This window comes from Parathielavia appendiculata, assembly GCF_033297405.1.
Source record: "Parathielavia appendiculata strain CBS 731.68 unplaced genomic scaffold N657scaffold_2, whole genome shotgun sequence".
Classification (NCBI taxonomy): domain Eukaryota; kingdom Fungi; phylum Ascomycota; class Sordariomycetes; order Sordariales; family Chaetomiaceae; genus Parathielavia; species Parathielavia appendiculata.
Window position 1 is genome coordinate 1,274,612 of NW_026944221.1, and position 27,930 is coordinate 1,302,541.

Genomic DNA, 27,930 nt, shown 5'->3' on the forward strand with positions numbered 1-27,930 from the left:
TATACACTCTCTCTTTCCCCCTGTCTGGGAAAGGGACACCAGCATAGGTGGCTTAGCGAAGCCAGAGCGCCGGATAATAAATTGGGCATGGCCTTCTCTACTGTCCGCTTCTTTCCTCTGTCATTTTCATCACTTCATGGACCGCGAATGGATTTGCCAGCACAATGCCCTATAGACCGTCTGTTTTTCGATTCGGATTCATATTTTCACGGTTTTGGGGAGGGGGATTCGACAGACATGATGGGTGGGAGTTTGACCACGGCAAGAATGGCACTCATGGGATGGGAACTGGGATGGCACGAGCAGCGGAGCGGAGTCGGCGTTTGACACACGGGAAACGGCGTTTACTCTTTTTTCTCTTTTACTGGGGGATGGGATAAGGGGCTGAAGGGTTCATTTCGGTATGCCATGGCAGAGCAGAGAAGGTGATGGTGTGTTTTTCCTAGTTTCTCCTCTCCGCTTTTTGCGATCGGAGCGGGGATGGGAGAATCAGGATGGACCGGTCGCTGGTGGTGGATGCCCCTCTTTCTCTTCTCGTTTCGGCTGTCACCCGTCGACGATATGGTTTGCTTCGCGTCGCCTTGATCACTCAGCTCTCTTTCGGCCTTGCGGATGATTTACATCAGAACTTTGGGTGAAGGTCGGGTGGAAGGTGGGCAGTCGGCCTGGTTATTCCTCCTTCTATCGACTCATGCCACGCTGCGGAAAATGTGTTGGCTGGGTTGGTGAGGAGAGGGGAGCTTTGCCCGAGGTTCGACGACAGCGAATTTGAAGTACACGGGAGGAGGACGTAGACTGAGGCCCGAAAATTACGGGGGAATGGGAATTGGGACTTTGATGTAATTACTGCCGGCCTGGTCTGGTCTGGACATCTCTACTTTACCTGCCTACTTTATGGGATCAAGCGGAAAAGAGCAGCGATCGATTTATTCTTCTTCGAACTGCCTTCTTCGTCTCTCCGTCTGCTGACCCGGGAGATTGCCTTCTGTTCATCCATCCATTGTCAACTAAACGTTATGCTCACTTGGGTGATATGGGTTGCTTGCTAATCATGTCACGAGTCTATTGAGTGAGGTATTCGGGGAGGTGGAAGGGATAATGGAGGGCAAGATGGAAAGCCACGGGCAAGGGGAGATGCAAATTGTTCGAGAAGGGCGGGAGTAAACACAAGGTTCGATTCTGGATGCTCCCATCGTGACGTGGGATTGAGGTGGTAGGGTATGCAATGCAATGTCAAATCAGCCATGTCCAGGATTCAATGCCAATATACTCTCTTGGTTGCTTGCTTGATGACCACCGCGGCGCCCTCTACCGTGACCAACCAGGATAAAAGACTCAGTCAAACCCAAGACCAAGGCTCACAGCCTCGCCCCCGTCCCCTTTCCCCTTCCGCCCTGCCCAGTATTCCCACCACCACCACCTCCTCCGCCCGACCTGGCGCTCTGCACCAACTCCCAAGCAAACTCAGCCAACGGCCCCCTCGCATCGCCGTACCGCCTCGCCTGCTCGCTGCTCGCCTGCCTCCCGGCCTGCCGTGCCGCAATACCCTGACAGATGGCCGCCAGCCGGAAGATATTGAACGCCTGCGCCCACTGCAGCTCGCGCTTCGCATCCCCGGAGTCGACGCTATCCAGGCGGCCCCCTGGGTTGTTGAGGGTCAGCTCCAGGGAGGAACTACTCGGCGACGCGGAAGAGGCGACGGAAAAGTAGAGCGTCGTGATTTCGTCGGGAGTGGGCAGGCCGCGCGTGGCGCGTGGAAGAAAGCCGGGGTGGACGTTGACGGAGCGGCGCGGGTCGAGGCCTGCGGTGAAGTACGGGGTGAGTAAGTTCGAGATGTCCGAGAGAGGGTGGCCTATTGTGGACATCTCCCAACTGCGGGTTGGACACACGTTGTTAGTCCTGGGTAGGAGTTAGGAGGATGAGGAAGGGGGGGAGGGCGTACTCCAAGATGCCAATCACGCGGGGCTCCGTCTTGTGGAAGACGAGGTTGTCGATCTTGAAGTCGCCGTGGATGAGGGCGCCGCGATCGGCAGGCTGCTGGCTCTCGTCGGCAAAGAAGGTCATGAGCTCGTCAAAGTATGGCAGCGGCCCGACGGCCTCGCCAGTCTCGACGTCGCGAACGGCGGCCTGGGCATCGCACACGCCGCGCCAGGTGGCGACTTGACGGCTATAGAAGCCCGTGGATTTGCCAAAGTTCTCGAGACCGACGGAGCGCGGGTCGATGCGGTGCAGCTTGGCCAGGGTGCGCACGGCGTCGGCCCAGATGGCGCGGCGGTGGTCGGGCAGCACGTTGGGGATGACGGGGTCCTCAAAGATGCGGCCGTCCAGAAACTCCATGATGTAGAAGGGTGTCCCTATCACGGACGAATCCTCGCACAGGCAGTAGGCCTTGGGCACGGGTACGTCGGTCTTGGACAGAGCGTGGATGATGCGGTACTCGCGCTCGACTTTGTGGGCTGTCTTGGAAACGAGGCGTCCTGGCGGCTTCTTGCGGAGGACGTAGCGCCTGCCGTCGGAGGCTGTCAGTTGGTAGGTCGGATTGGACTGGCCGAAGCCAAACTGCAGAAGGGAGTTAGTTGATACGATGCCCGAGGTGAATTGGTATGGTGATTGTTGGTCCTTACCTGCTTGACGTCCAACGGCGCTTCAATCTGGGGCACATTCCTGGAAATCCATTTCTCCAGAGCCCCGATGTCGATGGGCTGGCGCACCCGTCCGGCCATGGCGTTTGAGGGGACTGCGGGGAGAATGACGGGTCAGGCTGGAGGCGTGATGGTGGGTGTTGATGTGTTGTTGATGTGCTGTCGTGTGCCAACCTCCCCCAGCTGCAGCCGACCGATGCCCCAGGATGATCGGATCCCCGCCACCGCTACTTGATTCACTCTGGTTAGCCCGCCGTTCCACCCGCGACGGCCAATGAAAGATGCTGTCTCGACGTCGAGTGACAGCACCAAAACACGTCTTGCCGAACGACGGGTGTGCGGTCCATGTTTCGTCCAGTCCGAGACCGAGGCCCGGCAGGCGCCTCGAGGGGCATGGAACTCTCGAGCCGAGGTAGCATGGATCCGGGCGGAAACTTGGTAGAGGATGTGAGTACGCATTCGGTAAGGTAGGCGCCAAGCCCAGGAGTGATGGTCTGTGCTGACGTAACAACTCGTTTAAGGTGCCAAAGTCCCACTCGACCCCTCATAGCAGTGTCCAGTATCCGTTTTGTACAATACGTACGCTTTAATTTCAGTTGCTCTGCATGCATTTCAAGGGCAAGGTGCACCTTCCGGCCAATTTGGTTTCGACAAGAAACCCTGCAACGAATCTCTTATTAGAACCAGACTGATCGCAGGGCTGCATTGTTGGTAAGGCGTAGCCCGCCCCCTTCACCCCGTCTCCTACTTTTCAGTTCAACCATGACCAGTGATACTCGTCAACGTCCCTAGAGACATCGTGGACATTTGGAAATCCCAAGTGATTGGACCCAGAGTTAGGGTCGTCTTCACGATCCCACACATCGCTGAGAGCGTGAATCTGCGCCTATGTCATCCCTGGGAAGTCGCGCCTTTAATCAGACTCTATGAGCGGCTCCTTTTCCTCACAGTCGATGCCATCGCCCCTCTTCACAATGACCAGAATTTCTTTCTTCCGTTCGTCTCCAACCATCAACTCGGCATCTGCGGGGAAGATGTGCGGCTGTGACTCCCAAGTTATCGCGCAGCTCTGTCCGGATTCCACCATTCTGCTTGGGTCGAGGGCCGAACCATAGCAGCCGGGCTGCTTGGCGCGGTAGATTTGTGACGGAAGGCTCTCAGCCCGCCCCGTCGCGCGCTTCCAGGACCGATCGCCAGTGGTTTGGCTGAAGCTTCCTCCAGGATTGTGCCTCCCAATGGCCCATCCAGTAGGGGAGGTGACCGTCGTGGTGACCGTGTTGCCGATGGATACCCAAGCAATACTGAGTGGTGCGAGATGTACCGCAGCGTTTTCCATACGTTGCCGTGTTTAATGAGACCTCCGAGTGCTGAGTAGCTGGCCATGCCGGCGCTGGCACTAAGAGAATTTGAACGTTGTTGCGTGACCGCTGAAAACTATGAGCTGGTCCAGCTGCAGGCCTGGAAGGAGCTTCAAAGCGGCAACAAGGGGATAGGAGACGACAGAGTGTTTATGTGAGTTACACCAGAGGATGGCCGACGGTCAAGTGGCGGATCTTGGACAGGGTCTCGATGGGCTGTGCGGTAAGCTTGTCGAGCATTGTCTGAGGATCCTTGAAAAGAGAACGTGACGCAGCCATGTTTCGCCAATCTCGATCTTGGCTCGACGGCAAGTACTGAGTAGAGCGAGGTCATGGGCGGCCGGCCTAAGCTGGGAACCTTTGAACAGCTTGTGCATCCTCTGGTCGAACGTAAATCGTGTTGAATTGAAGGTAGTGGTGTATATGTGGTCTCACTTCTGGCGGCAACCGCCCAAACAGCAAGCTTCCTGCTTGTGCATCCATCTTCGCGACTGGAATGGAAGTCAAATGCATGCTAAGACAGAACCATGACCTTCGTGATGTGCAGATGCAGCTCTTTCAACAGAAAAACGCGTTCATCATTTGTGGACTTGGCCGGACAAACCTGACTAGAAGAGATGGTTACTATTGAGCTGTTGTTAGCCATGTACGGGCAAGGAAAAAATAAACGACAAAAATGAGAATCGAATCTGGGACTTCCAGAAGTTGTTTCCAAAGATTGGTGAATGGAGTATTTTAGGCCAACTCACGGTCACATCCGGTAAAAGGCAGGAAATGAGTTCGGTCTGAGCGGGCCTACTCCGAATCCGAAGTCCTACCACTTAACTATATAAATGGTCAACACCACATCAGGCTACCAGTCGCTATCGTTATCGTTATCTCCTTGGAAAGCCGACGATAGCCACGCCAGCCATCACGGTGCCCATTTTGCTGGTGCCTTCAACCACGTTCTCATTCCGAAAGGAGGTCGGCAGCAGAAGCAGCATTGGCTTCATCAGGACGAAACAACGAGGTTGATTCAATACAAGAGCGATTTGCGCACAAAAGCTTGCAAATATTGTGTCCTGCCTAATCCCACGATACAACCTAACGCCAGACCCACCGCTGAATTTCCAGAGCGAAATTTTTCTACCAAGCTAAGCCATCAGCATCTATGGTTCACATCTAATCATCCTCGATATCATCATCGCTAATCACTAGACTCTGCATCGGAAGACTTGGCGCCTCCTCCATTTCATTCTTGCCTCTCCCCGCTCGGCCACTCAGTATCGCACCCAGACCCCTCCTCTTTCGTGGCGAACCCTCCTCGGTAGGCTTGTCGGTGGCCCAGGACTCCGCGGCTCCGGCGACGCCCCCGCTTTCCTCGTCTGGACCGTCCTCGCCCTCATCTTCACCCGCCCCCAGCGAGCCGATGCCCTGGAAGGAAACGACCTTGTCGAGATCCCTAATCCTCATCGTTCCAAAAGTGCACCGCTTGCGTCGGGCTATCTGAGCCATGTACGGCAGCCGTTCGAGGAGCAATTCCTGGCGCGCCGCGTTTCCGAGCGAGAGAAGAGGTTGGGGATGCGAATGATCCTGTTCATCAAGCTTTTTGACCTGCCTTGCAACCTGGTTGCCAGCAAGCCCACTCTTACTTCCATTCGTCTTGCGAAACGCGGACGATCCATCGTTCACATACCCCAGCGGCTGCGGCGGCGGCCCGGGCCCGCCATCCTCTCCCTTCAACATCTTGTTCGCCCACATATCGACCAGCTCCTCCAGCTCCTCCTTGGACCGCCACAGCTTCAGGTACGTCGGGTAAAACATCTTGTACGCGTCCCCGCCCCGGCCGGTGGGGTGCGTCTGCCGCTTGACAGGCGACGGCAGCGAGAACAGCAGGCCGCGCACGGCTACCTGGAATGCCATCTCGTCCTGCCGCAGGATGTGGCTGCCCGAGTCCTTGCCGCTGTATCCACCTCCGCCACCACCGCCACCAAAACCCCTGCCGCCGAAGAAGATATCCCAAGAGGGGTACAGGAGATCGCTTCCCGACAGGTAGTCGAGACAGCCATTGATGTAGTCGAGAGACGAGTTGTGGTCGAGTGGGCTGCTCTGTTCGCAAGAGAGGGCATAATTTTCGTGAAGCGCCGAGATGAAGGTGTGCGTGTCGGTGCCGATTTCGTCGATGAGCGCATCGACCGCAACCTCTGACCGTTTCGGCCGGGCGAGGTGCGACATGTAGTCCGGGAGGACCTCCGCTGCCGCTTCGGGCGAGCCGGCGGGGTAGTCACCCCTTTTATTGTAGACGACCTTGCCGACGGCGTGGAAAATCCCGAGGGTCGCCTCCCGTTGGGAGATTAGCTCGAGGCTGTCTTGTTCGCCCTTGGTAAGCGCCGGTATGTCCTTGGACCCTCGTTTTGGTTTCGTGAATGCGACCTTGGAGCCCCAGTCCGCCTCGCTATCCCCCTTCACACAGAGGAATTCGAGAGACGAAATGGCGTTCCGAATGTCGCCTATCTCCCCTAGCCGCTGAAGCACAAGAGGCCCAGGCGTCCGTCGCCTCCCTGATTTGCGGGCTTCCTTCTGCACCACGAGCTCTAACGCTTTCGTTAGGAACGTAGGCGCAACGGGATTGAACTCAATGACACCAGTGCCTGGGTGCTTCAGGATTTCCGGACCAAGCAGCCGATGAGCCGTGAAGCTGTCCGCTGAAGCCGAGGTTGTTGTAAGCAGCGTCTCCGAGATGACCATGACGATCGGTGTGACGGGCTCTGAGTTGTGGCCGAATCCAAGCCCAGCCAACGTGGGCGTGTTGGCGGCAAGAAACTGCAATATGGCGTTCCTGAACGCAACCAACCCAGCCGATGATCGCATAAACGTGTTCGGAAACTCCTCCACCAGTATCAGCCTCCGCTCCGCCCCTTGAGGCTTCCCGCTTGGAGGCGGAGGCGGCCCCATAGGCGGCGGCGTCGCCCCGTCAGACTCAACATCCAGCTGCCCAAACTTGCCTCCCCGCCCGAGGAACTCCTCAAATTGCGCAGCAGCGGACTGGTACCCATGGCCAGTGACGCCAAACGAACTTGCCGGGTTCCTCCACTCGAGCACGTCGCACCGCACCTCCCGCGCCAGCAGCCGCAGCGTCGTCGTCTTGCCCGACCCGGCAGGACCTTTGAGCACCAGAAGCCGCTGCCGCATGCGGCCGGCAAACACCTCGTCCAGCCACCGCCGCACGTCCTGCACCTTGCGCTTGTGCACGGCCAGCTCGTCCAGGCTGGTCGGCGCAAACCGCTCCGACCACGGCCGCGCTCCGTCCCCGTTGTCTGCCGCCGCTGTTGTTGTTGTCTTGATTGCACCGGCGCGGAGAATGAATCTCTGCCCGCCACCTCCTGCGGCCCCTCGCCCACCCGCCGTCGATTGTGTTGCTGCTGTTCCAATACCCCCTCGCTGCTGACTACCCACGACCGCACTGCCATTCCCCTTCCCCGCGAACCTCCGGTGCGCAGCCTGCGCCCTGCCGACAAGACTCGACGCCGCCGCGGCGGACGACACCATCAGCGGGACGTCGTCGTCGTCATCCTCCACTTTGTCCCCTCCATTCTCTGAAATCGGGTCACTGGCGATGTCAACCAGCCTGTTACTGCTCAGGTGAAAACCGCTCTTGCCGCTCCCGTTACTGAAAGACGAGGACCCGAGATTGCTGGTACTGAGATTGGTATTGTTGGACGAGAGGGAGAGGGAGAGGGAAGAGGAGGACTGGCTTTGACTTCGCTGGGCCTGCTTCGAGAAGAGGGTCAGGAGGTCGGCGGATTTGGGCTTCTTTTCTTGTTCTGCTGTCTCTGCTGCCTTGCGTTTCCGTTGGGTGCCTGCCCTTGTGCGGGATTTTAGCGGGCTTGTGCTGGGGCTGCGCGTTGTCGGCGTCGGGGGGTTGGAGGATAAGGAGCATGCGGTGGCCGCGCGGGTGGTTGTCTTGCGGATCGGACTTGGGTTCGGTGAGTCTGCGGTGGGTGCATTGTGACTGCTTGAGGTAGCGGTGGTAAAGAGTTTGGTCGGAGACTTGTTTGCCTGGCTCTTATTGGGAGAGGGGACGAGGAAGCGCCTCAGGGTGTTTTTGTTTTTGTCCTCTTGGTCGTCGTCTGAATCATCGTCGACGATGGCGCGCTTGCGTCGCTTTGCAGGCGGCACCATTGTGGAGGTTTCTGGCGATTCAGACGAAGATGAGTCATTTGTCACATTGCACAAATGCAGCTTTCAGGCATTAATGTGTTCAATGGCTGTTGGGAGTGTGGTGTTCCCGTTGATCGAATCTGATGTGAATGGCAGGGCAATGCAGACCAATGCCTGGCAACAGGTGGGGAGCTGGAGTTTCAAATGCTTCGACAGATTCAGCTGCTGAACATCAAGGGGCTTAGGTTTAACCCTAACCCTGTCCGCATCTTCGGCGATATCAACAGTCCTCCTGGCATATCGTCTTCTCATTCTGGCCACCTATGAGGAAGCTTGCTCAGTTACATCCTTGGTTAGTCCCATTTTTGTCCCGTTCCCAAGCCCGGGTCGTCGCCTTCAATGCACCCATCCCTCAAAGTCATCCGCAAACCTCACCGCAGCAGCAAGATACCTGTTATGAACATCTCCCCAGGTCCTCGCCGCCTCCCTCATGGCCCGAATGGCTGCCTCGAGTCAGCAGAAACGCCCTCAACATTTCGAGTTCCAGACTCACCCTTGACATAATGCGCATCCGTGGCCCATTCAGAGTTGAGCGCCTGATGCTCGACATGCCTCCACCCCTTTCCCTTCAAATCTCCGGGCACATAATCTGGATCGATTTTGGGCCTCAGCTCAGCGATGTACACGGCCAGCGCAAGCAGCCACCACTGCCGGACCAAGCTGATGTGAAATTTGGCGGGCAGCAGCGGCAGCAAGATCCGCACCGCGTGGCTCGTTGTCAGGACGTGAACGATAAAGAAATTGTAGGCGTGCGTTCCGGGGCGAACCGTCGCAACGAGCAACGCCACCGCAGCTTCCTGTGACTCCCGGAACAGTTTGGCGGGATTTTCGGACGAAGGCAAGTCCCAGGCGTTCCAATACTCGAGGACGAGCGATTCGTGCTTTTGGAAGAGGGGCTCGATGTTGGCGAAGCCGGGCTCTTTGAAGAGGCCGTCAAATCGGTCATCTGAGGCGAGCTTGTTGATGAGTTCTAGGAAAGAAGCGGAGGAGAAGGAGGACTGGCGGGTGTAAGATGGGTTGTCAAGGTACTTGTGCAGAAAATTGTACTGCGTAGCGGCTAGTCCGAGGGCCTCCATGGCGATCTCGCGGCTGTCGAATTCGTAGGCATAGCCAAGGTGGATCAGGGGGTGGCCAACTAGGCGCAAGTCAGTCGAATTGGCCATGAGTGTAAAGAGACCAAGGAAAGAGGTTCGTAACGTACGGCCGCCTATGAGACCATTGATCAGGGGTTCATCCCCTTTAAACATGTACTCATCGATCACCTTCTTCCAGTTGTACGCATGCTTCATGGCCAGGGCATCTTCAAAGAAATCTACATAGGCCCGCTGGTACCTCTTGTCGCCCAAAAAGTCCCGCCAATCATCCTCGGCAATCTCGGATGGCGACTCTTTCCATGGCTCGAGGCTCTTGGCCTCCTCGTCGTAGATGCGGTAGAGCTGGTGTGACTCGGCGCCGAGATGGTAGGCAGAGCACAGGATATGCGGCATGTGGTTGTCGAACTGCAGATTGTGATAGATGATGGAGTGGTTGACGTGGTTTGCTCTAAGTAGATGCTTGAGCGTACGCGGTCTCTTGTCTGGGTTGGCCTCGACACTTTGCACCTCGACGGGCGGTATGTCGATCGCCCTGGGCTCTTCGCGGGGGGTCACCAGTCGGTTGACCAGCGGCACGAATGAGAGGAGTGAAGCCATTTTCACTGCTGTTTCTGTTTTCTGTCCTTCACTTCTCAAACATTGCAGCAATTTACGAGACAAATGCTGCTTTAGATGCAGAAAAGTCGGCCAAGACGCACTTGGTGAAGTCGACCTTCATGGACAAACTCAACATTCCATTTGTTGATGGGGTGATGTAAGGACACCAAGAATGATGATCCCTAACCGCCAAGCCCATACCAATAGAGTGGGCCCACTCACAGAGTCGCAGCCGAAAATGGCCTTCTTAACGTCATGGTAACCCCACCCCCGCCAAGGGTCCGAGATCCGGACCCGCGAGATTTCATCCCAGCTTGGAGCTCGCTGCCTGATAATCTCAACCTAGAGTTAGTTATACAAGTACCTCATCAACGAGGACTTGACAGCAACGCCAGCAGCAACAATGGCCCCGAAAGCAATCATTGCCCCGTCGATTCTCTCGGCAGACTTTGCCGACCTAGGCGCCGAATGCTCGAGGACTATTGAGCGGGGCGCCGACTGGCTCCATGTCGATATCATGTAGGTTCTTCTGCCCAAGGTACCTATCTCCCCCTGACTACGCCGCATAGCTCACCACCATGGCCCTACTAGGGACGGCCACTTCGTCCCGAATTTGACCTTCGGCCCGCCCGTGGTGGCCAAGATCCGCTCCCACGTCGACAGGCCAGCCGAAGCCCACGGCAAGGGCACCTTTGACTGCCACATGATGATCGCCGAGGTACTTCCACCCTCTCCAGCTCTCTCGGCCCCTCTACCACATAGCTAACAAGTGTTGTTGTTCCCAGCCCAAGAAATGGGTCAAGGAGTTCAAATCGGCCGGCTGCGACCTGTACTGCTTCCACTACGAGGCCGCCATCAACTCGACTGCCGCCGAGAGTCCCGACGCCAAATCCGACCTCAAGACCTCCCCCCGCGACATGATTCGCTACATCCACGAGCAGGGCATGCTGGCCGGCATCGCCATCAAACCCGCCACGCCGGCCGACGTGCTGTACGAGGTGCTGGATAGCCACGACAAAGCCGAGCGGCCGGATGTAAGAAAAGCTCTCCCTATCTCCTTCCTGGTTGTATTTTGTGGGATACTGATACTCTGGTTGGGCAGATGGTGCTGGTGATGACGGTCGAGCCAGGGTTCGGCGGGCAAAAGTTCATGGCGTCGGAGTTGCCGAAAGTGCAGGCGCTGCGGAAGAAGTACCCGGATCTAAACATCGAGGTGGACGGTGGGCTGGGGCCGGGGACGATCGACCAGGCGGCGGATGCCGGGGCAAATGTGATTGTTGCGGGGAGCGCTGTGTTTGGGGCCAAGGACCCGGCCGGGGTGATTGCGCTGCTGCGGGAGGCGGTCGACAAGCGGAGCGGGAAGTTATAGCGTCGGTGCAGTTGAGGATGGTAACGGCATGTGCGAGTTAGCATGAGCGTAGATCTGCTTGTCCATAGAGATGAGATACCTGGCATTGCGACAGCTTGAATAAATATCGATAATCACTATGTTTCTCATCGCATTTCAGTGCTCACAACACTGGTGTCGAAACAAGGCGGCCCCATACGAAAATGTGGACGAGGGCCGCCGAGTTGGAGATGGAATTCTTCCGAGGTGCCTCAGAAACCAAAGGTAGAGCACCAGACATTGAGCGGACACTTCTCGTTGCCAGGGGCTGCGTATAATCCGCACTCGGCCTTGGCATCACAGTTCCTATGATAATCGCATTAGCACAATTCCCTATCACTCCCGTGCTGCCATGAGCTGCCTTACGATATACACACATCAGCGCCACAGAAGTCCGGACTGAACCCGCACCGGCCTTCCTAAGCCTCGGGGTTAGCGGTCATTGTCAAACCACCAACAACACCCCTGAGCGGGAACCAACGACCCTTGCTGCAACACGCACCGTTCACGCTCCGCGTCCCGGGAGCACGCGCCCCCTGGCAGGCTCTGACATGCCGCCCGTTCACCCCATGAGGATGGTGATTCCTTGCGTTCCCCCTGAGCCCCTGAGCAACCCTCCAGAGAGGGTTGATGCTTGCGTGCGTCGCATTGTTGAATCTGGGCGTCTTGGGGTCGTGCGCAGGGAACTTGGCCCTGTATATCTCGCTGCCATTTTTAGCAAGGGTTAGCGCCGCCGCAGGGAGCGTGGTGTTGGTGTTTGTGGTGTTGTTGGCGCGGCGAACACAAACGGAGACTCTCGCCCCTGAACTAGAACGGCCCCTAGCGCTGCCCAGAAGGGCAGCATAACTTTCAGAGGCAGCATCGTTGATGGAAAGGAGTCTAGTGCCGGCTTGGACAGGTCAGACAACGTACTGACACTGAAGAAGCACGGTCGTATTTGAGATGATGAAGCGAGAGTCAGAGTCAGGGGATTCCGTCTCTCCCTTTAAGACCCCAAAAGTTCCGTCCAGCCGAAAGAAGGTGAGCCCTCATCGTCCTCGGCTCGATAGACCAGAACGGAAGGCATGTCAGATTTCCCTTCGAGGTAGGTAACCGCGTAACTAGTCACTTGGGCGGCTCGGAGGGTGGTATCAATGTCATCTGGTCCATCTAAAGTTGATCAAGTTTTAGTCTAGACTCCGTCTACGGCCAAAATGCCCCATAGTCCGTTTGGCATGAGTAAGGCCATCTCACCGAATCTCACTCTATCCAGACAGTTGTAGTCAATGTACATGTATTCTGAAATCTCACAGGCACCCGACTGACAAGACTTTCGGGCCGTCCGACTTATGTGACTAACTAGTCACACCACTCAATCCCTACCCCACGGCCTCCGTGAGATCCGTCTTACCCCCCTAACCTACCTTCAATTGACTAATAGACAGATTCCAACTTCCCGTAATCGTTTGGTGAGCCCGAGTTTCAATACTAGCGTGTATGATTAAGGTACCTACCTACTTTGCTTCCCCTGGGACTGCGGCTGATATCCCATGCCATCATGGATGGCTCCTGACCCTTCACTCGACATTGCATGGGGTCTCACATAAGGCTCATTTGCTCACAACAAAGCGCTCTGTTGTTGCAGCAGGCGTGGTGAGTTACTGCCGTGGTTGAAGAGAATGCTTCCTTGATGGGACACTTTCACAAACACCCCCTTTCCCTCTCCCGGCCTCCCTCCCCCCCCCCCCCCCCCGCGGGCGGACCAATCTCTGCTCCACCCTGGCGATGAGAACCTCCGTTGCCGGCTGCCCAGAAATCCCTTAAACTGTCTCTGAGCTGTCCACCTGGAGAGAGACAAAGGAGACTGTTCTTTTCCAGTCATCCGGCGTCCCTCAATTATCACTCTGGGCAAGATGCTTCCAATATCCTGCCCGCTGCTCATGGCAGCCCTGGCCACGGGAGTTCTGGCGGCCCAGCAGGACATTGTCATGTGGCCGTGGATGAATCCCGACTCGATGAGTGCCTCTCTGGATGTTGACTCGACCTGCTTGAACGCCCTGTAAGTTTAACCACCACCACCTTGGCCGGATGTTCTTGTCGGTAGGGTTCTGGCCACGGACAGAAACGCATCGATATCTTGTCCGCAAGGCCACCTGACCTCCGCGACGCACTACTACCTGTACACCTGGGCAAACGACAACTTGACAGTACTATGCCCGCAGGCTTGTGCGGATTCCCTCAACAGCTGGGAGCAAAACGTGGTCCAGAAATGCTCGGGCCAGAGCGTCATCATGGACGGCCACTGGATCAAAGCCGAGACCTTGTTCACATGTACAAGAACGGACATGATCTCGCCTGTCTCCAGTCTGACAGTGGCTCGTGGTGCATGTACGGCTGCTTCAATTTCCCCTGAAGGGTTCCTTCATGGGCTCACTCGTCCGAAAACCTTGCTAACAGACAACAGGATCGAGAAAGAAGACTGGCAAGGACAACAGCCTGCGTATGACGCCGATGACTACTGCACCTGTAATTCAAGCTCTTGTCTCCTGAACTTGAAATACCGGAGGTCCATGGGACTCACACCTGGCACAGATGGTGGCCCGAGCTTGGACATGCCCAAGTGCGCAGATCCAGACTTTGACCTATCCGTCGTGCCACCAAGTACGAATAGCATGGTCAGATTGTATTCGACGGATCTGGTATGGATTATACTCACCCTGATCACCACGGCCGCCGCTGCTTGCCCGCCTCTGACATGTATCACGCCACAGCTTTGCAGCAATTGGTTCCCCCAATACTTCCATGGCCGACTGGCAAGTCCGTTCTTGACCGAGGGCGGAGACACCGACTATCTCCTCGATCAGTGGACAGACATTCAGTCGGCCTGTGGAAAGGACATGCCCGCCATCACCGCCTCCAAGACACTGTATTTTGATGAGTGGTCCAGTATTTCCTCTCTACCTCGCTTCTGTCATTACCTTACCCGAGGTGGGAAGTAGGTTCTGCTAACGGCAAAGTACTGGAAGGGTATGCCACTGCGACACCTACTATCCTCACCGCCAGGAAAAGAAAGGCCAAGCGTGAGGCCACACCAAACGTCTAGATCTCGGGACATGCGCACCTTGGCTGCTACACCGACGCCGACGACCAGACGCTGCCTGACAGCAACCAAACCTTTATCGATTTGACCGTTGAGAAATACTAGTCGACGTGCTCCGGCCAGGGCTTGGGCGTCTTTGGCCTCGAGAACGGCAACGAGTGCTGGTGCGGAGCCAGACTGAACAGCAACACGACCGCTCCATGGGGTGCGATCATGCATGCGACGGCGATCCGGCAACGAGATGTGGTGGTGGATGGAATCTTGACGTGAGCTTTCCCCGCCGGTTATAGATGTAAGCTGAGGAGAGGTGACTAACACAGTGCTTGATGTCTTTACTCCCAGATCTACGCCAAAGTGGACACGCCCACGACAATGTCGGGCGGTCCCGGTGCTCCCACGGGGATTTCTGCGGTCCCGGCAACTGCGCGTCCGGGAACTGCGACCCGGACATTGGGGGCATCTCGACGGACGGATCCTGTGGGCCCCTGTTTGCTGGTAACAAGACGTGTACCGGAAGTCAGTTTGGTACCTGCTGCAGTCAGTTTGGCTTCTGTGGCTCGGATGATGACTATTGCAAGGCACCCAACTTCTATTCGGGGGCGTGCCATGAGTAGTTGAGAGGAAGCGATGGGATTTACATATGGTAACATACCTAGGATACCTGAACTGTCGAGAGATGAGAAGTAAACACAGGAGCTCGTTGACGTTCACTCCCCACTCGCCAGCACCTTGTCCAACATCGCAGTCAACAGCTTCACCTCGTCAACTAAAACACGTCAGCTGCTTTAACCTCACAAAGCAAAGCGTTGAATTGGCAGGGAGCTCACCAGTGTTATAATACACCATACTAACCCTGACCACTCCGTCCCCTCCAGCCAGCCAGCCCCAGCACCTCCTCCACCAACCTCACCGAGTAAAACGACCCCCAGCGGAACCCAAGCACCCCACCACTCTCCCTCTCAACCGCCTCAACCAGCTCCCTGGACCCCCACCCCTTCCCCGTGAAACTCACCGTCGGCACTCTCACACCGGAATCATTGTTCAGCTCCCCGTAGACGGTGACATCGGCGCTGCGTGAGGCGAGCCAATCCAACAGCGTGGCTTGGAGCTGTTGCTCATGCGCCGCAATGCCCGCCCACTTGTCAAGGTTGGTGTCCCTGTCGTGGGGTTTCAGGTACGAGACGATGGCGGGGAGTGCGTGTACCAGCTCGTAGCTTGCTGCGCCGAGGCCGAGTTTGTTTTCGAGGGTTGCGTGCGGCTTGAAGAAGTGGCCGAGGGAATGCAGGTTGGAAAGGGCCAGGGGGCTGGCGTAGAGGAGAACAATATGTGGACCATAGACCTGGGTTTTGCCATATGTTTACAAGTCTGGACTCAGGAGAGTCAAGGGAAGTGGGTACGATGGAATATGCATACCTTGTACCAGGAGAAGGAGTAGAAGTCAACTCCGAGGTCTTTGACGTCGATTCTGCGGTGTGGGGCATAGGCAACGGCGTCGACGCACACCAGTGCTTTCGGGTTGTGGGCATGGACGGTCGAGGCAATGGCTTTGATGTCGTGGATGGTGCCCAGGATGTTGCTTGCGTGGGTGTAAGTCACCAGCCGGGTCTTATCCGTGGGGAGGGCGGCGAGGTTCGAGGCGAGCAACTTCGCGTTAGTTTTGGCGTCGGGGCCGTCGCTGTTGGGCTTCCACCATTCAAGCACCAGCTTCTGGCGCTCGGCGAGGTCCACCCATGGCGTAATGTATGCCTCGTGGTCGATGGCCGAGACAATTAACTCGTCGCCTTCTTGGAACCGCAAAGCATACGAGACGTTTCGGAGCAGTTGGGTGGTGGACGGACCGAGCACTGTGCCATGTCAGATTTGCAGTCCGGAACCAATTGGGGACAGTACACACCGATCTCGTCTCTCACGGCACCGATGTACCTCGCTGCCGCCGCATATCCTTCGTTGTAGCGGTCTGTGGACCTCTTGCCCGTCGAGTAGGTGGCTCCGAGCTGGACATTCGTGGCCAGGAGGTAGTCTCGGATGCTGCGGCGGTCATTAACTGGGCATTATCAAACTCGGAAGTTCATGGTGCACTCATACCGTTCAGTCACTGTTCCAAGGGCTTGACTTCCACCGGCATTGTCAAGATAGACTTGTTCTCCGGCCAATGCGGGGAATCTTGCCCTGACTTCGTTGGCATCTAGAGCGGTAGCCCTGGTGAGGTATGCCGAGAGATGAGAAGTGTACTGCAGTCGTCAAATAACATACGGGCACAACATCTGAGATAAAGGAGGAGGGGGAGATAATAGCCATAGTATCAGTATCCATGCTGATACAACCCGGAGTTGCCCAGCACGGGACAAGATCCTATAGCCGGGAGAAGTGGGTACCTAAGCGGAGGCCGATCCTTCGGCCGGTGAACTACAAAGCAGCTCGGAAGCCCTTCGTCTGCGAATTTCCAACCAGCGCTGGCCATGGTTCCAAGGTGTCAACCCCTGAGCGAGCCGCCCTGATTCCCAAGTCCTAGCTGGAAAGAACCGGTGATTGGCAACCCAGGGTGCTGCCCGGCGACTTCATGCAGCTGCCGCTGGCATATTGTTTCGGCAATCTCCCAACAGGCGCCACGGCTCACAGCATTGACGTCTCAGCTATCCAGGCGGCCCTCCAGCTGGTGAACCTGGTTACGCCTTGGCATTGTGTTAGTACTTACCGCCACGATAAGCACGACTTGATGCAGGGTATAAGGTATGGCATGAACGATAACCGAAGCCTGGCGGCACCGCTCAGACGAGGTGATGCGGTATTGGCGCCCGTGCCGCTCGCTGTCTTAGCTGTGGGACGGATATAGCAGACCGGCCTTTCGACGTCATGCAACAGTTGCGCACAATGTTGGCTTTGAAGTTAACTCCGGACGAATGTGTAAGTCAAGGTACTGTTTAGCTCTCAGAACTCCATGCAGGAAGGGACGACAAGGGGCCGGCGTTGGTGATGTGGGGAAAATGTTTTGGGCCCCACAAGGATTTTGCTGCCATGGGACACCGCAGTTATTTCATCGAGATCAGCCCATTTCTTGGGGAGCTCCTTCCGTACCTCATGGGCTCCTTCAGTCAAGCAATCTCTCGCCATCACCCAATTGACTCCCACGATGAAGAGAAAGGCAGATGGTCTCGCTGACGGGAAGAAGCAAATCAATAAGCGCTCCAAGAACAGTACCTGAACCCTCCCTCCTTGCTCGCACCGCGCAGTTGCAGTCCTGACCCGCCGTAGCTCTGAGCGATGAGGATGCCAAAGCTCGATTCCGAAAGGGCCTCTTCGACAAGGCCGTTCTCGACAAGTACACTTCGCAGTATGCCTCGTCAACCCCCTACAAGCACAGCGTGATATCCGAGCTGGTCGATGATGGCCTCCTGCGCAAGGTCCGCACCGAGATCCAGGCCAACGTCCACTTCACCCCCAAGGAAACCGACATCTACAAAATCCACCAGAGCGGCGATCTGGCGAACCTGGACGGCCTCGAAGACGAAGCATTGGCGAAGCTCCCCTCCCTCTTGGCGCTGCGCGACGCTCTCTATTCGCAGGCCTTCCGCGACTACGTTTCCCACATCACCGGCTGCGGTCCCCTGAGCGGGCGCAAGACCGACATGGCCATCAACGTCTACACTCCTGGCTGCTACCTTTTGTGCCATGACGATGTCATTGGCTCGCGCAAGGTTAGCTACATCCTGTACCTGACCGACCCGGATACGCCATGGCAGCCCGAGTGGGGTGGTGCCCTGCGGCTCTTCCCTGTGGTGGATCGAAAGGGTAAGGATGGAGAGGTGGCCAAGACACCATTGCCGGACGTCGTCAAGGTCATCCCGCCAGCATGGAATCAGCTTGCCTTCTTCGCGGTGCAGCCGGGAGAGTCGTTCCACGACGTCGAGGAGGTCTACCATGCCGCCTCAAAGGAGGAGTTGGAGAAGAATGGCGGCCGCATCCGTATGGCCATCAGCGGCTGGTTCCACATCCCGCAAATTGGAGAGGATGGATATGTGGAGGGGGCCGAAGAGAAAGCCGCGCAAAAGAGTGGTCTGATGCAACTACAGGGTAACCCAGACCAGCATGATCGCCCACAGGCGAAACCTGTTCCGGTCGAGAAAGGGGATACCGAGGACGGCGACGACTTCCCCCTCGACGAGGCCGATCTCGAGTTCTTGCTCAAATACATCGCGCCTACATACCTGACCCCCGACACAATCGAGCGGGCTGCCGACCATTTTGAGGAGGAATTCAGCATCACCTTGCCTGACATATTGCACCCAAAATTTGCCGAGAAGCTCCGCAGCTACGTCGAGTCGCAGGAAGCGAAGCAGCTGCCTGAGAATAGTGAGGAAATCGAGAAGAGCGCCTGGAAGGTCGCCCGGCCACCCCACAAGCACCGGTACCTCTACCTTCAGCCTGGCCAGGAAAAGCTGGAACCCTCGCCGTTGAAAGAGCTTCTCGAGGTATTGCTACCGTCCAAGCAGTTCCGCCTCTGGCTTCAGATGGCAACTCGCTCCACCATAGAGAGCTACGACTTGGTGGCTCGGCGGTTCCGTCACGGGAAGGACTACACGCTAGCCACTGGACACGACGGCAAGCCGAGGCTCGAGGTCAACATTGGCCTCACTCCTACCGGGGGTTGGGGCGATGTTGCCGAGGATGACGCCGACTCCGAAGCATCGTCCGACTCGGAAGAACAGCCCCGCAGCAAAAGGGGCAAGAAGGCCGCTGCGAACGGCAAAGGGAAAGGCAAAGCAGACGTGGCAGAAGCCAAGTCCAAGGGCAAAGGTAAGGCCATCGATCAGGACGTCGAAGAAGAAAACGAAGAAGAGGAGGTTGGCGGTCACGAAGTGTACATGGCCGGCGACGACGACAGCAACGAGGACGCGGCCATCTACAAGAGCAGCGCGGAGGACGACAATATCCTGTTTTTCCAGGCGGCGGCTTGGAACAAGATGACCATCGTGTTGCGTGACAGCGGAACGCTCCGCTTCGTCAAGTATGTGAGTGCCAGTGCCAAAGGCGACCGATGGGATGTCAGTGGCACGTTTGAGATTGAGGAGCAAGACGAGGAGCCGGATGAGGAAGTAAATGATGAGGCCTCTGGCGTCGGCGTGTTGGACGAGTCCGAGGAGGAGTTCAATGGGTTTTCGGACAGCGTGGAGAGTGATTCCGAGTAGAACCCCTGGCTGAGTTTTGATGCCGGTGGAGCAGCATACTGATGATGATGACACTGGACACCGGCCATGTCCTGGCCCATTCTTGTGCTAGTAACAGCCTACAATGTCATTGTACTCGGTGGTGGTTGCATTGGGACTGGGGTCTTATTAACCGACCGGATTCTCGCATCGCCCAGATATTTGCCCAAAATCTGTGCCTCTCAAGGCTTCCCTTGCGTCACCAACAATACCACAGTAGGCCGCGGAACCGGACTCCATGGCTCGGAATACAGCCTCCGGTACACCTGCCCCTCATGGGCCCGATCACTTCAGGTTGATCAGCCCGGTCCAACTCAATGAGCCCAATATCGAAGAGCTGGAGATGAGCGTAGTGGCATCGGAAAGTGGCACTGCCTGCAACGGGGCACAGGCACATACACAAGCAGGACGTCTTTCTTGGCTCGGTCTCATGACCACTGTGTTCGCTAGCCCAAGCGCCCAAGAGTGAAGAGGCGGGACGTTCGCACGTCGCGGACCTTGAAGTCTCTAGAAGACCAATACATGTCTGATCACAACCTGAGCGCCAGCACCCAATTGCCCAGTCCACATGCGATGACTGGACTCATTGATGCTGACTGCGTTCGTCGCACCTCTTCGATCCTGAATACCTTGATCCTGGCCCAGCAAGTAGATTCCACCATTTTGGCATGAACGGCGGTCAGTGCCGCTGACCGGATTTAAGGGGACAGCCAGTGAGTGAGCCCGCTGACAGGACCTACCAACCAGGGCCGTCCAGCGCCACCTTCCTGCCGAGTTTGGCTGCTGACACCGGGCAGCAGCCCAGACCCATCCGTTCAAGAGCCGATCGATTCGGATTGACAGCAAATTCCTGCATGATCTGGGAGTTCATCCCATCTTGCTCCGATTTCATTCTCCTGCACAGTCCTGTCCGCATACAAAATCCCTGATACCCCTGGTACTCGATTTTTTGCCCTTACAACTCACCTCAGAGCATTCCATTCCTCCGACACTCATCTTTTAGCTTTTTTTCTCTCGCAATGCCCATCCGCAACCCGTTCGCGCGCCGGCCCGGCCCCGCCATTCAAGATGAGAACCAACGCCCGGGCTCCGCCGCTTCGGGAACCATCACCGACGCCGCGCACCTCGGGTTTGAGAGGGTGGATACCGTCGGGTCGAAGGCATCGTCGGCGTTCAGCATTCGCAGCAGCAGAAGGAGCCAGGACACGGGCGAGTACAAAATGAGCGGTATGTTTTTCGGTTCGGACCCTTCGGCAACCCCTCGGCGATCACCACCCCGCTCAGGGCAGGTTCCTCTGCCGGCGCAGAATGAGCAACAATTCGGGCCATTGCGTCCGCTGATGTCTCAACATCTTCGGTATCTACCTAAATGAACTTGGAAGCTGACATCTTGGGATTCTCGAAGTCGTCAATGACAGCGGAGTCTACCTACCAGTACGGCTACCCCCTGACCCCTGTCCAACGGCCAATATCGAAGCATTCAAAGACAATTATCCTCTGACACAACACTACCAGCCATCCCCCGTCGAAAGGGAAGCCTCCTGGCCACGGCGCTACCTGTCTCGCGCGTCGAGCGACCGGAGCAGCAGCGGCGAGATTGAACACTTTTCCATCTCGCGCGAATCGTTTGACTCGTACCGGCGGTCATTTGTAAGTTGCTCCCGCCGCCAAGCTCCTACACGGCGGGTCGCTGATATCTTATGTGTGTTGCGTAATAGGACATCAGCGCCAAGAGCCCCGTCGTCATCACAGACCCGTCGCCGACCCGTCAAAGCCTCGACTCTCACCGGTTTCCCTTTTCATCGCCGCGGTACGCCCCGCCTTCGTCGAGGTCGTCGCTGGGTGATCAGCTCCGACCGCAGTCGCAGTCCACTACACACCGACGGTGGGATTGGCGGGGTGGGCACCGGGAGCCGCCCACGCCGGAGGAGAGTTGGAAGGGGGGATCACAGGAGGAGGTAGAAGAGGAGGAGGGCAGGTTTGAAAACGTCGGGCTGGGCGATGACGGCGTGAAGCAGCAGCAGCAACAGCACCAAACGCAGGACCAAGAGGAGGTGCCGGCGCCAGCGCCCAAGAAGAGGGGTTTCTTTGCCAAGTTTGGGTCGGATAGCAACAACAGTGCTGGAAACGTGAATGCGCCGACGGAGGAGGAGGGGACGGCCGTGTCAAGGTTCCTGCCTTTGCCTTTGGTTGGGAGAAAAGGTGCGCAGGGCGGTGGGCTCCAGCAGCAGCAGCAACAAGGCGCCGAATTGAAGGTCATGCCTGTTTCAGCGATGGGCAGGCAGCTGCAGGAGGTCGAGGTTTGAGCATCGAGGGTTTTATCCATGGTTCGTTTGGTTCGATATAGTTTCAGAAGGCAGATCAGCCGGGGCCAGGCGTTGCGAGGCAGTCAGGCACATATATCGCCTAAGGGAGCAGTAGGTCTTTGGGTATGATCACGGGTGGTTAATTCTGCTGCAGGCGGACGTGCGAGGCAGTTGGCGTTATGGCTGGTCCTCGGGGAAACTCGATAACTCGATATGGCGCACACGACTACTAATGGGTTTGGAAGTGATAGTTAAATACAGATATCGGCGACGTTGCCGCTGCCAGGCAGGGACATGGGCAAACTCAATCAGTGGTCAAGAGAAAGCAGAGGCGCCAGGTCGTCGTTTGCTCAACTCCTCTTCACACTGCAGTTTCCTTCGAGTTGCAGTCCCGATCGCTTCTTCCTCCCTGCATGCTGGTTGCTCGAGAGCATGCAGACCAGTGGAGATGCAACACTTAGAATCTTCCGCAGTGGTGCGGCAGCTGCCTGGCCAAAGAAGCAGGTATCGACAAACTCCTTGGGCATCACTGCAATCGAGCATCACAAGTCCTCCCAATGGCAGCTGGTAACCTGGATCGATCCAACTCGTGCTGGGTATTCAACGCTAGATCGGCCGCTTCTCACACAACGTCGCGCCATTTCGTTCACATCTATGATGCACCGTCGGTGCACCTCGTACAGGCGTCAGTTTCTCAGCTCCTCGCTCAGCGCCTGCAGCCCCTGAAGGAGGTCGTCCCGCAGGTCCTCCCAGCCCTCGACGCCAATGCTGACCCGCACCAGCCTCCTGTCGACAGTCGAGTCGCTCATGGCCCGCCACTCGACCAAACTCTCGACGCCACCGAGACTGGTGGCGTGGTGGAAGAGGAACAGCTTGCTCGGCAACCGCTTTGCATGCTCTTCCGACTTGAGCCACAGCGAGAAGACGGGTCCGTGGCCGTTCGGCATCTGCTTGCTCAACCAAGAATCCGGCTGTGACGCTTCGGGCTGCTGGGACGAGTGCTGGATCTTGTACACCAGGTCTGAAACCACGTTTCCTCCCGCCTTCTTCTGCGAGGCGAGCCAGTCCACCAGGTGCTGCGTGCTTTCGCTCTGCCGCTTCACCCGCAACTCCAGCGTGCGCAGACTGCGCACACCCAGCCAGCCCTCAAAGTTGCCCATAACGCCGCCCAGGTGGAGCCGTTCCTCTCTCAGCTCTGACAACCATCCCGGCTGACCGTCTTTGCCATGTGCCCGCTCAGGGTGGATCGCCAGCACGCCGCTCAGCATATCCGAATGACCACCGAAGTACTTGGTCGCACTGTGCATGACAATGTCGACACCGTACTTGAACGGATCTTGCAGCGGCGGCGGGGCAAACGTCGCGTCGACCGTCAGATAGCAGCCGAGCTCGTCCGCCTTCTTGCGGTAGTAGGCCAGGTCCCGCGCCTCGCCTGTGGGGTTCAGGGGTGTCTCGACGTGGATGACATCCCCCTTCTGCAGCTTGACTAGGTCGTTCTCGTCCTCGAGCTCGAGCTGCTCCAGCCCGTTGAGCTTCTTCATGAGCTTCAGAATTCCGTGGCAGCCGTGATACCCGCCGCCGATGGCAACGCGTTTCGGGTTGAGGAACACAATCATGGCATGGAACGCAGCAAGCCCGGAGGCATACGACACAGCCGGCCCTCCCAGAAGCGAGCTGAGGATCGCTTCATAGCGAGTCGAGTTTGGCGACTTCTCCCGCGAGTAGATGTAACTTTCATCGAGCGTGCTGGGCTGTCCGCCGTTAGACTAGTGCCGTTGCTTTGGGAATTCGGACACTATCTCACATCCATCTCTGACCACGGCAGCAGTTCATCAGGATTATCTGAATACCGGAAAGTGGTCGAGACGTGCAATGGCGGCGCGACTGCCGGATGAGTGTTGGTATAGTCATCGGCGTGGATCGACCGGGACGCCAGCGACAGCTGCCGGCCAAAGGCAGCAGTGAGCTGGTTCGGGCTGGCGCCGGCCGCCTTCTTCTCGAGAGCCATTTTGGAAACCATGATATCGGCCTCTTTGTTCGCTAAAAATATTCAGGTTTTGATGTTTACCTCCTCGTCAGTTCTCAGGCTCTCGAGACAGCAGGTAAAATTGAAGACGGGTTGGGCTGCCGTCTGGTTTTCCATCAAGAAATCTCAGGCCCGATCGCGCCATATCCGGAGCGGGGCGGCTCCATCGGTCTCCATCGGCTGTCATTCACAGGGCGTTTCAGCAGCACCAAGTAGACGGGATACAGGATGGGCATGCTTTGCTCGGCTCCTTTCAAACCCTTTCTTGCCGCGAGGCCTTCCCGGTCTCCCTTTCTCCGTTCGGTCCACCCGGTCCGGTTATGATCCCGGAGCGGCACCGGACCCACACCGCTGGCTGGCAGCCTCTTGTGATGGCCCAGGACCAGGGGTGGGTGTTGGCCTTCATATATGTGTGAGACGGGAGTCGACTCTTTGTTCGTTCTACGAGAACATGCATTGCGCGCATTGATTGCAGCAGTCTGGATGTTACCACGCGGATCTCAAGATGTAGAAGGACACCACCCTAGAAAACATCACGGCGCAAGTCCACAACCGATGGGCCGTTCCAGCCAAAGAAGAAAGCTACAATGGGATCCTCAGTAACAACTAATCAAACCTGGTTCCGCCCTCACCGGCATGCTAACGACCCGGAAAACAAGGCTGTGCCATACACAACGTCTCCTGAACGACATGCTGTCCAAGTCTTACCGCCAGAAGAAGACCCAAGAACCGGGCAGATATGGTTGGCCGCCTCGCCTATGTCAGGCCGATCCGCGACGGCCGACTCCGGCACCAGGCGGATCCCAATTTACCGTGCTGCTGTTCTGAAATGAACGGTCTTCAGGGAGCATGCCACTCTCCTGAAATCCAATCCGCGCGGACGCAAGAGGTTTAATGGCCCGGCCAGAGGCACCACGCGCGAGTCGGGGGATTGGGACCCGTCGTTTGGTTCAGAGCCTCCTGCAGATATAAGGCTTCGGATACTGCGCCTAGTCGTACTGCTGCGTCCCTGGACACGGGCGGTAGCGGGAAGAGGGCGTTGCTGGCGGGCAGGCTGCGGATGCGGAAAAGAAGAGGAGGGAGGGGGGAGGGGGGCCGGCGTGGGCGAGTGAGTGTGTGTGTAGCGCCTGAGGTGTTTTGGAACGCGTGGTCGAGTAGTTGTGAGGATGCGCGGCGTAAGAGGATCGAGTTCGTGCTCGAGCGGTGTCTGAGCAGATCGTCTTCGTTTCTTGCTGGAGAGCGTTGCATGGTGCGGGAACAGGCCGCTGCTCACCCTGCAAGTATTATTGCCACAGCTGCGTGGCAAGGGCAGAAAGAGGAGGTTTTGCACCACCCGGGAACAGCTCGAACAGGCGCGACAGGAGTCAATCCAACCCTGCTGCAGCGAGGCAGCATGGTGCATCCACCAGCGCATCCACGCGGCCTTACTGCGCGCAGCAGCCCGGCTGACACCTTCAGCCGCACCGCCGCCGAAATCGACAGCCGCAATGACCTGGGGACGCCGCCCTCCGCGTCGCAGCGCGGTGGAGAGCGCCGTGGCAGGTCATGTTCCGCACCGTAGCACTCGCCTCGCCCCTCAACACGGCCAACCATCGCGGCGAGACCTTCCTTCACATTCTGGACCCGACATCCCTCCCGTGCGGCCAATTGGCGCCTTATCACACAGCACCTGCCGGCAAGGGATTCGTCCTCACCCAGCTCGACGAAACCGGCCAGACGTTTATGTCGGGGCTGATGTTAAGTTTGTCGTCTACTCTCGAGTCGCTTGAAGCAGTGTTTCCAGACCTCCCCGAACCGGACCATCTGGCTCTCGTGCTCTCGGACCCGCACTCGTGCCAGTCATGGACGATATTCGCCCCCGGTTCGTTGCGGATCATTCCGGCACAGCAGAGTCCGTTGAGGTCTACTGCACGTACTTTACGGCCCGCTAGTTCTTCGTCTGGCGGCGACATCTCTGTTTTGATCGAAATGAGTTCTGGTTAGATAGGGGAAATTCTCGAAGGAGAGAGTGGTGGGTGGCGAGCAATAGGGCATCATGATGATGATGGGATGGTGTTGTGATATGTGCTGGTGTATCAGTAAATTGCGGCGCTCGGAGGGGGTTGCGCGCATCGCGGCAGGCTGCTGGTAGATGATGGCCCCTTCTGACTTGACCGCCATAGCGACACGGAGGGTTCAATGTTTCCATTGCTGCCATTCACCCAGTAACCTCGGCCAATAGCTCTGTCAGCGTCACGGCTTGATACCCCCTCTTCTTCATCTCCGGCAGTACCCTCCGCAGCATTGGCTCGGTCCAACTCCGCCGATCATGACAAATCACGATCCCCCCGGGACTCAACATGCTCAACACATGCTTCGCATTGAGCCATGCCCAGCCAATTTGCGCGTCATGCGGGTATATGCTCCCCAGCACGACCCGATACCCCAGCTTCCTGGCCACACCCCTGATCCGGTCGCTGAAGAACCCCGAGCCGGGGCGATAGTACCTTGCCCCCCTAAGGTGGTGGCCCGGCGCAGGCGGCTTTCTGCCCCAGGCGAGATACGCGGCGTCAATCATCTCCTGCGTGGTGCGGATCTGGCCCTCGAGCTCGTCCGTCGTCAGCGCCGTCGCGGGCTCGTCGCGCATGCCATGGTTGGCGAGCTCGTGACCCGCGCGGACAATGTCGCGCAGCACGTCCTCGCGCCCGGCGACCTGGGAGCCGATGACGAAAAAGGTCGCGTGGGCGTCCGAGTCGCGAAGAGCCGACAGGATGGCGCGGGTGTGGTCCGAGGGCGAGTCGTCGATGGTGAGTGCCACCAGGGGTTTGGATGGCGGCAGCCAGACGCGGAAGAGCACGTCGGACCAACGGTAGGAGAGGTAGCGCAGGAGGGGGGAGGGCGGTTTGTAGATTACGTAGAGCGGGAGGAAGAGCAGGACGAGGACGAGGAGAGGGAGGAGAAGGGTGGCCATGCGGCGGCGGCGGAGATGGCGGCGGGTAGGAAGGCGGAGGATGGGGGTCATTGGGCGGGCATTTGTGTCATAACTCGCATGGAATTTGGCTGTAGAAGGTGGATGGTGGTGGTGAGACGAAGCTTGGGTGTTGCTGTCGCGAACCAGCGGCGGTTGGGAAATGAGGATGGTCGACCGATTAACTGGAAGTTAAGCCAACGTGACATGCACAGGGTGCCGATCGGACCCCGTCTCGGAGTGTGGCGCGTGATGCGTGTGGCTGCGTGGCGCGACTTACACCACACGCTCAACACCACTTAAGGGCATCGCCGGATCATCACCGTTTGTCCGGGCCGAATGCAAGCTGCAGAACCCTCCTTCCATCTTCACATTACACCGAGTTCTCACATGACCAGCGGCCCGCCCTACATAAGCACAATGCCGGCCTCCAAAACCTAACACAAAACAGCTCACAGTGGTGTAGTGGGCAACACGCTCAATCGCACGGCCTCGCAGCATGACGGGTCCCTCCCTCCGTCCCGGTGTTCATTCCGGGCTGGAATACCCGCCTTGCCCACGGGTCGACGACAACGCAAACGCCAACACACGCCGACCCGCCACGCTCATGGGGTCCACGGCTTGTCCCCTCTGCTGGTCAGCTGTCGACCGGGTCGGGTGTTGGGAAGAATCCCCTTCATTGAATCTCGGTGATGCCTGATTGACAAGGGTCAATTCGTGGTCGGCTGGCTTGACGAGAGTCCGCCCCCGGATGGGCAGGGGTTGTAGATTAGATTCTCGCGGAGTTCCGGTCGTTTGCAATTTGAGACACCGATTTAAGCCTGGTCTGCTAGACGAGCTCGGTATCTTTTTTTCTGGGTCGACGTTACGCATCCTGTTAGTTGCTGAGATGTTATTCCATCGCTACCAACAAGCCTTAGCCATGATGTTGCAATCCCCATGTCTCCAACAAAGTCATTGACAATTTCATAGTAATAACAACCAAAATAGTCAGCAATCATAGTATCCAATGCCAACCCAGCCATCTCCCTTTTAGATCAGGCATGCCTCGGAAAAATGACCACGCGACAGATCACTAAAATGAACC

General features: G+C 57.3%; 14 protein-coding genes across 14 annotated transcripts; 5 read left to right on the forward strand and 9 right to left on the reverse strand.

The window, feature by feature from the left end:
- Positions 1 to 1,012: 1,012 nt before the first annotated feature.
- Positions 1,013 to 3,047, reverse strand: N657DRAFT_589035 (APH-domain-containing protein). The gene is made up of 3 exons (XM_062789860.1): positions 2,625 to 3,047; positions 1,943 to 2,559; positions 1,013 to 1,872 (listed from the first exon to the last, which is right to left on the reverse strand). The coding sequence occupies exons 1-3, from the start codon at positions 2,721 to 2,723 to the stop codon at positions 1,359 to 1,361; spliced, it is 1,230 nt and encodes a 409-aa protein (XP_062650873.1). The 5' UTR covers positions 2,724 to 3,047; the 3' UTR covers positions 1,013 to 1,358.
- Positions 3,048 to 3,271: 224 nt separating this feature from the next.
- On the reverse strand, positions 3,272 to 4,279 carry N657DRAFT_669037 (uncharacterized protein; the record flags this gene model as incomplete). Its single annotated transcript, XM_062795471.1, has 2 exons — positions 3,272 to 3,943; positions 4,164 to 4,279. 2 exons carry the CDS (start codon positions 4,277 to 4,279, stop codon positions 3,556 to 3,558), a joined length of 504 nt encoding a protein of 167 aa, XP_062650874.1. The 3' UTR covers positions 3,272 to 3,555.
- Positions 4,280 to 4,983: 704 nt separating this feature from the next.
- Positions 4,984 to 8,187, reverse strand: N657DRAFT_611408 (Rad17-domain-containing protein). The gene is made up of 3 exons (XM_062790365.1): positions 7,734 to 8,187; positions 5,855 to 7,592; positions 4,984 to 5,767 (listed from the first exon to the last, which is right to left on the reverse strand). The coding sequence occupies exons 1-3, from the start codon at positions 8,162 to 8,164 to the stop codon at positions 5,165 to 5,167; spliced, it is 2,772 nt and encodes a 923-aa protein (XP_062650875.1). The 5' UTR covers positions 8,165 to 8,187; the 3' UTR covers positions 4,984 to 5,164.
- A 219-nt stretch (positions 8,188 to 8,406) lies between these two features.
- N657DRAFT_641043 (uncharacterized protein) lies at positions 8,407 to 10,050 on the reverse strand. Its single transcript, XM_062792077.1, has 3 exons — positions 9,405 to 10,050; positions 8,697 to 9,338; positions 8,407 to 8,646 (listed from the first exon to the last, which is right to left on the reverse strand). The coding sequence occupies exons 1-3, from the start codon at positions 9,892 to 9,894 to the stop codon at positions 8,540 to 8,542; spliced, it is 1,239 nt and encodes a 412-aa protein (XP_062650876.1). The 5' UTR covers positions 9,895 to 10,050; the 3' UTR covers positions 8,407 to 8,539.
- Positions 10,051 to 10,265: 215 nt separating this feature from the next.
- N657DRAFT_589044 (Ribulose-phosphate 3-epimerase) lies at positions 10,266 to 11,319 on the forward strand. The gene is made up of 4 exons (XM_062789861.1): positions 10,266 to 10,413; positions 10,486 to 10,612; positions 10,680 to 10,928; positions 10,997 to 11,319. The coding sequence occupies exons 1-4, from the start codon at positions 10,298 to 10,300 to the stop codon at positions 11,261 to 11,263; spliced, it is 759 nt and encodes a 252-aa protein (XP_062650877.1). The 5' UTR covers positions 10,266 to 10,297; the 3' UTR covers positions 11,264 to 11,319.
- Positions 11,320 to 13,053: 1,734 nt separating this feature from the next.
- N657DRAFT_687452 (uncharacterized protein) lies at positions 13,054 to 14,363 on the forward strand (the record flags this gene model as incomplete). Its single annotated transcript, XM_062796893.1, has 4 exons — positions 13,054 to 13,319; positions 13,725 to 13,786; positions 13,853 to 14,206; positions 14,287 to 14,363. The coding sequence occupies exons 1-4, from the start codon at positions 13,174 to 13,176 to the stop codon at positions 14,361 to 14,363; spliced, it is 639 nt and encodes a 212-aa protein (XP_062650878.1). The 5' UTR covers positions 13,054 to 13,173.
- A 49-nt stretch (positions 14,364 to 14,412) lies between these two features.
- On the reverse strand, positions 14,413 to 15,044 carry N657DRAFT_193195 (uncharacterized protein). The gene is made up of 3 exons (XM_062786165.1): positions 15,013 to 15,044; positions 14,677 to 14,889; positions 14,413 to 14,620 (listed from the first exon to the last, which is right to left on the reverse strand). Exons 2-3 carry the CDS (start codon positions 14,818 to 14,820, stop codon positions 14,462 to 14,464), a joined length of 303 nt encoding a protein of 100 aa, XP_062650879.1. The 5' UTR covers positions 14,821 to 14,889; positions 15,013 to 15,044; the 3' UTR covers positions 14,413 to 14,461.
- A 163-nt stretch (positions 15,045 to 15,207) lies between these two features.
- N657DRAFT_630997 (PLP-dependent transferase) lies at positions 15,208 to 16,485 on the reverse strand (the record flags this gene model as incomplete). The annotated part of the gene is made up of 4 exons (XM_062791023.1): positions 15,208 to 15,699; positions 15,774 to 16,204; positions 16,255 to 16,388; positions 16,457 to 16,485. The coding sequence occupies 4 exons, from the start codon at positions 16,483 to 16,485 to the stop codon at positions 15,208 to 15,210; spliced, it is 1,086 nt and encodes a 361-aa protein (XP_062650880.1).
- A 1,005-nt stretch (positions 16,486 to 17,490) lies between these two features.
- On the forward strand, positions 17,491 to 19,546 carry N657DRAFT_564948 (uncharacterized protein; the record flags this gene model as incomplete). The annotated part of the gene is made up of 2 exons (XM_062788324.1): positions 17,491 to 17,554; positions 17,613 to 19,546. 2 exons carry the CDS (start codon positions 17,491 to 17,493, stop codon positions 19,544 to 19,546), a joined length of 1,998 nt encoding a protein of 665 aa, XP_062650881.1.
- Positions 19,547 to 20,266: 720 nt separating this feature from the next.
- On the forward strand, positions 20,267 to 22,213 carry N657DRAFT_192376 (uncharacterized protein). Its single transcript, XM_062786163.1, has 4 exons — positions 20,267 to 20,277; positions 20,362 to 20,791; positions 20,970 to 21,214; positions 21,283 to 22,213. Exons 2-4 carry the CDS (start codon positions 20,584 to 20,586, stop codon positions 21,868 to 21,870), a joined length of 1,041 nt encoding a protein of 346 aa, XP_062650882.1. The 5' UTR covers positions 20,267 to 20,277; positions 20,362 to 20,583; the 3' UTR covers positions 21,871 to 22,213.
- N657DRAFT_641048 (PLP-dependent transferase) lies at positions 22,058 to 24,080 on the reverse strand. The gene is made up of 2 exons (XM_062792078.1): positions 23,675 to 24,080; positions 22,058 to 23,621 (listed from the first exon to the last, which is right to left on the reverse strand). Exons 1-2 carry the CDS (start codon positions 23,876 to 23,878, stop codon positions 22,557 to 22,559), a joined length of 1,269 nt encoding a protein of 422 aa, XP_062650883.1. The 5' UTR covers positions 23,879 to 24,080; the 3' UTR covers positions 22,058 to 22,556.
- A 453-nt stretch (positions 24,081 to 24,533) lies between these two features.
- Positions 24,534 to 25,432, reverse strand: N657DRAFT_192484 (uncharacterized protein). Its single transcript, XM_062786164.1, has one exon. The coding sequence runs from the start codon at positions 25,308 to 25,310 to the stop codon at positions 24,705 to 24,707; it is 606 nt and encodes a 201-aa protein (XP_062650884.1). The 5' UTR covers positions 25,311 to 25,432; the 3' UTR covers positions 24,534 to 24,704.
- Positions 25,433 to 25,441: 9 nt separating this feature from the next.
- Positions 25,442 to 25,879, forward strand: N657DRAFT_677791 (uncharacterized protein; the record flags this gene model as incomplete). Its single annotated transcript, XM_062796013.1, has 1 exon — positions 25,442 to 25,879. The coding sequence occupies one exon, from the start codon at positions 25,442 to 25,444 to the stop codon at positions 25,877 to 25,879; it is 438 nt and encodes a 145-aa protein (XP_062650885.1).
- A 214-nt stretch (positions 25,880 to 26,093) lies between these two features.
- N657DRAFT_653433 (carbohydrate esterase family 4 protein) lies at positions 26,094 to 26,846 on the reverse strand (the record flags this gene model as incomplete). The annotated part of the gene is made up of 1 exon (XM_062794400.1): positions 26,094 to 26,846. The coding sequence occupies one exon, from the start codon at positions 26,844 to 26,846 to the stop codon at positions 26,094 to 26,096; it is 753 nt and encodes a 250-aa protein (XP_062650886.1).
- Positions 26,847 to 27,930: the final 1,084 nt, after the last annotated feature.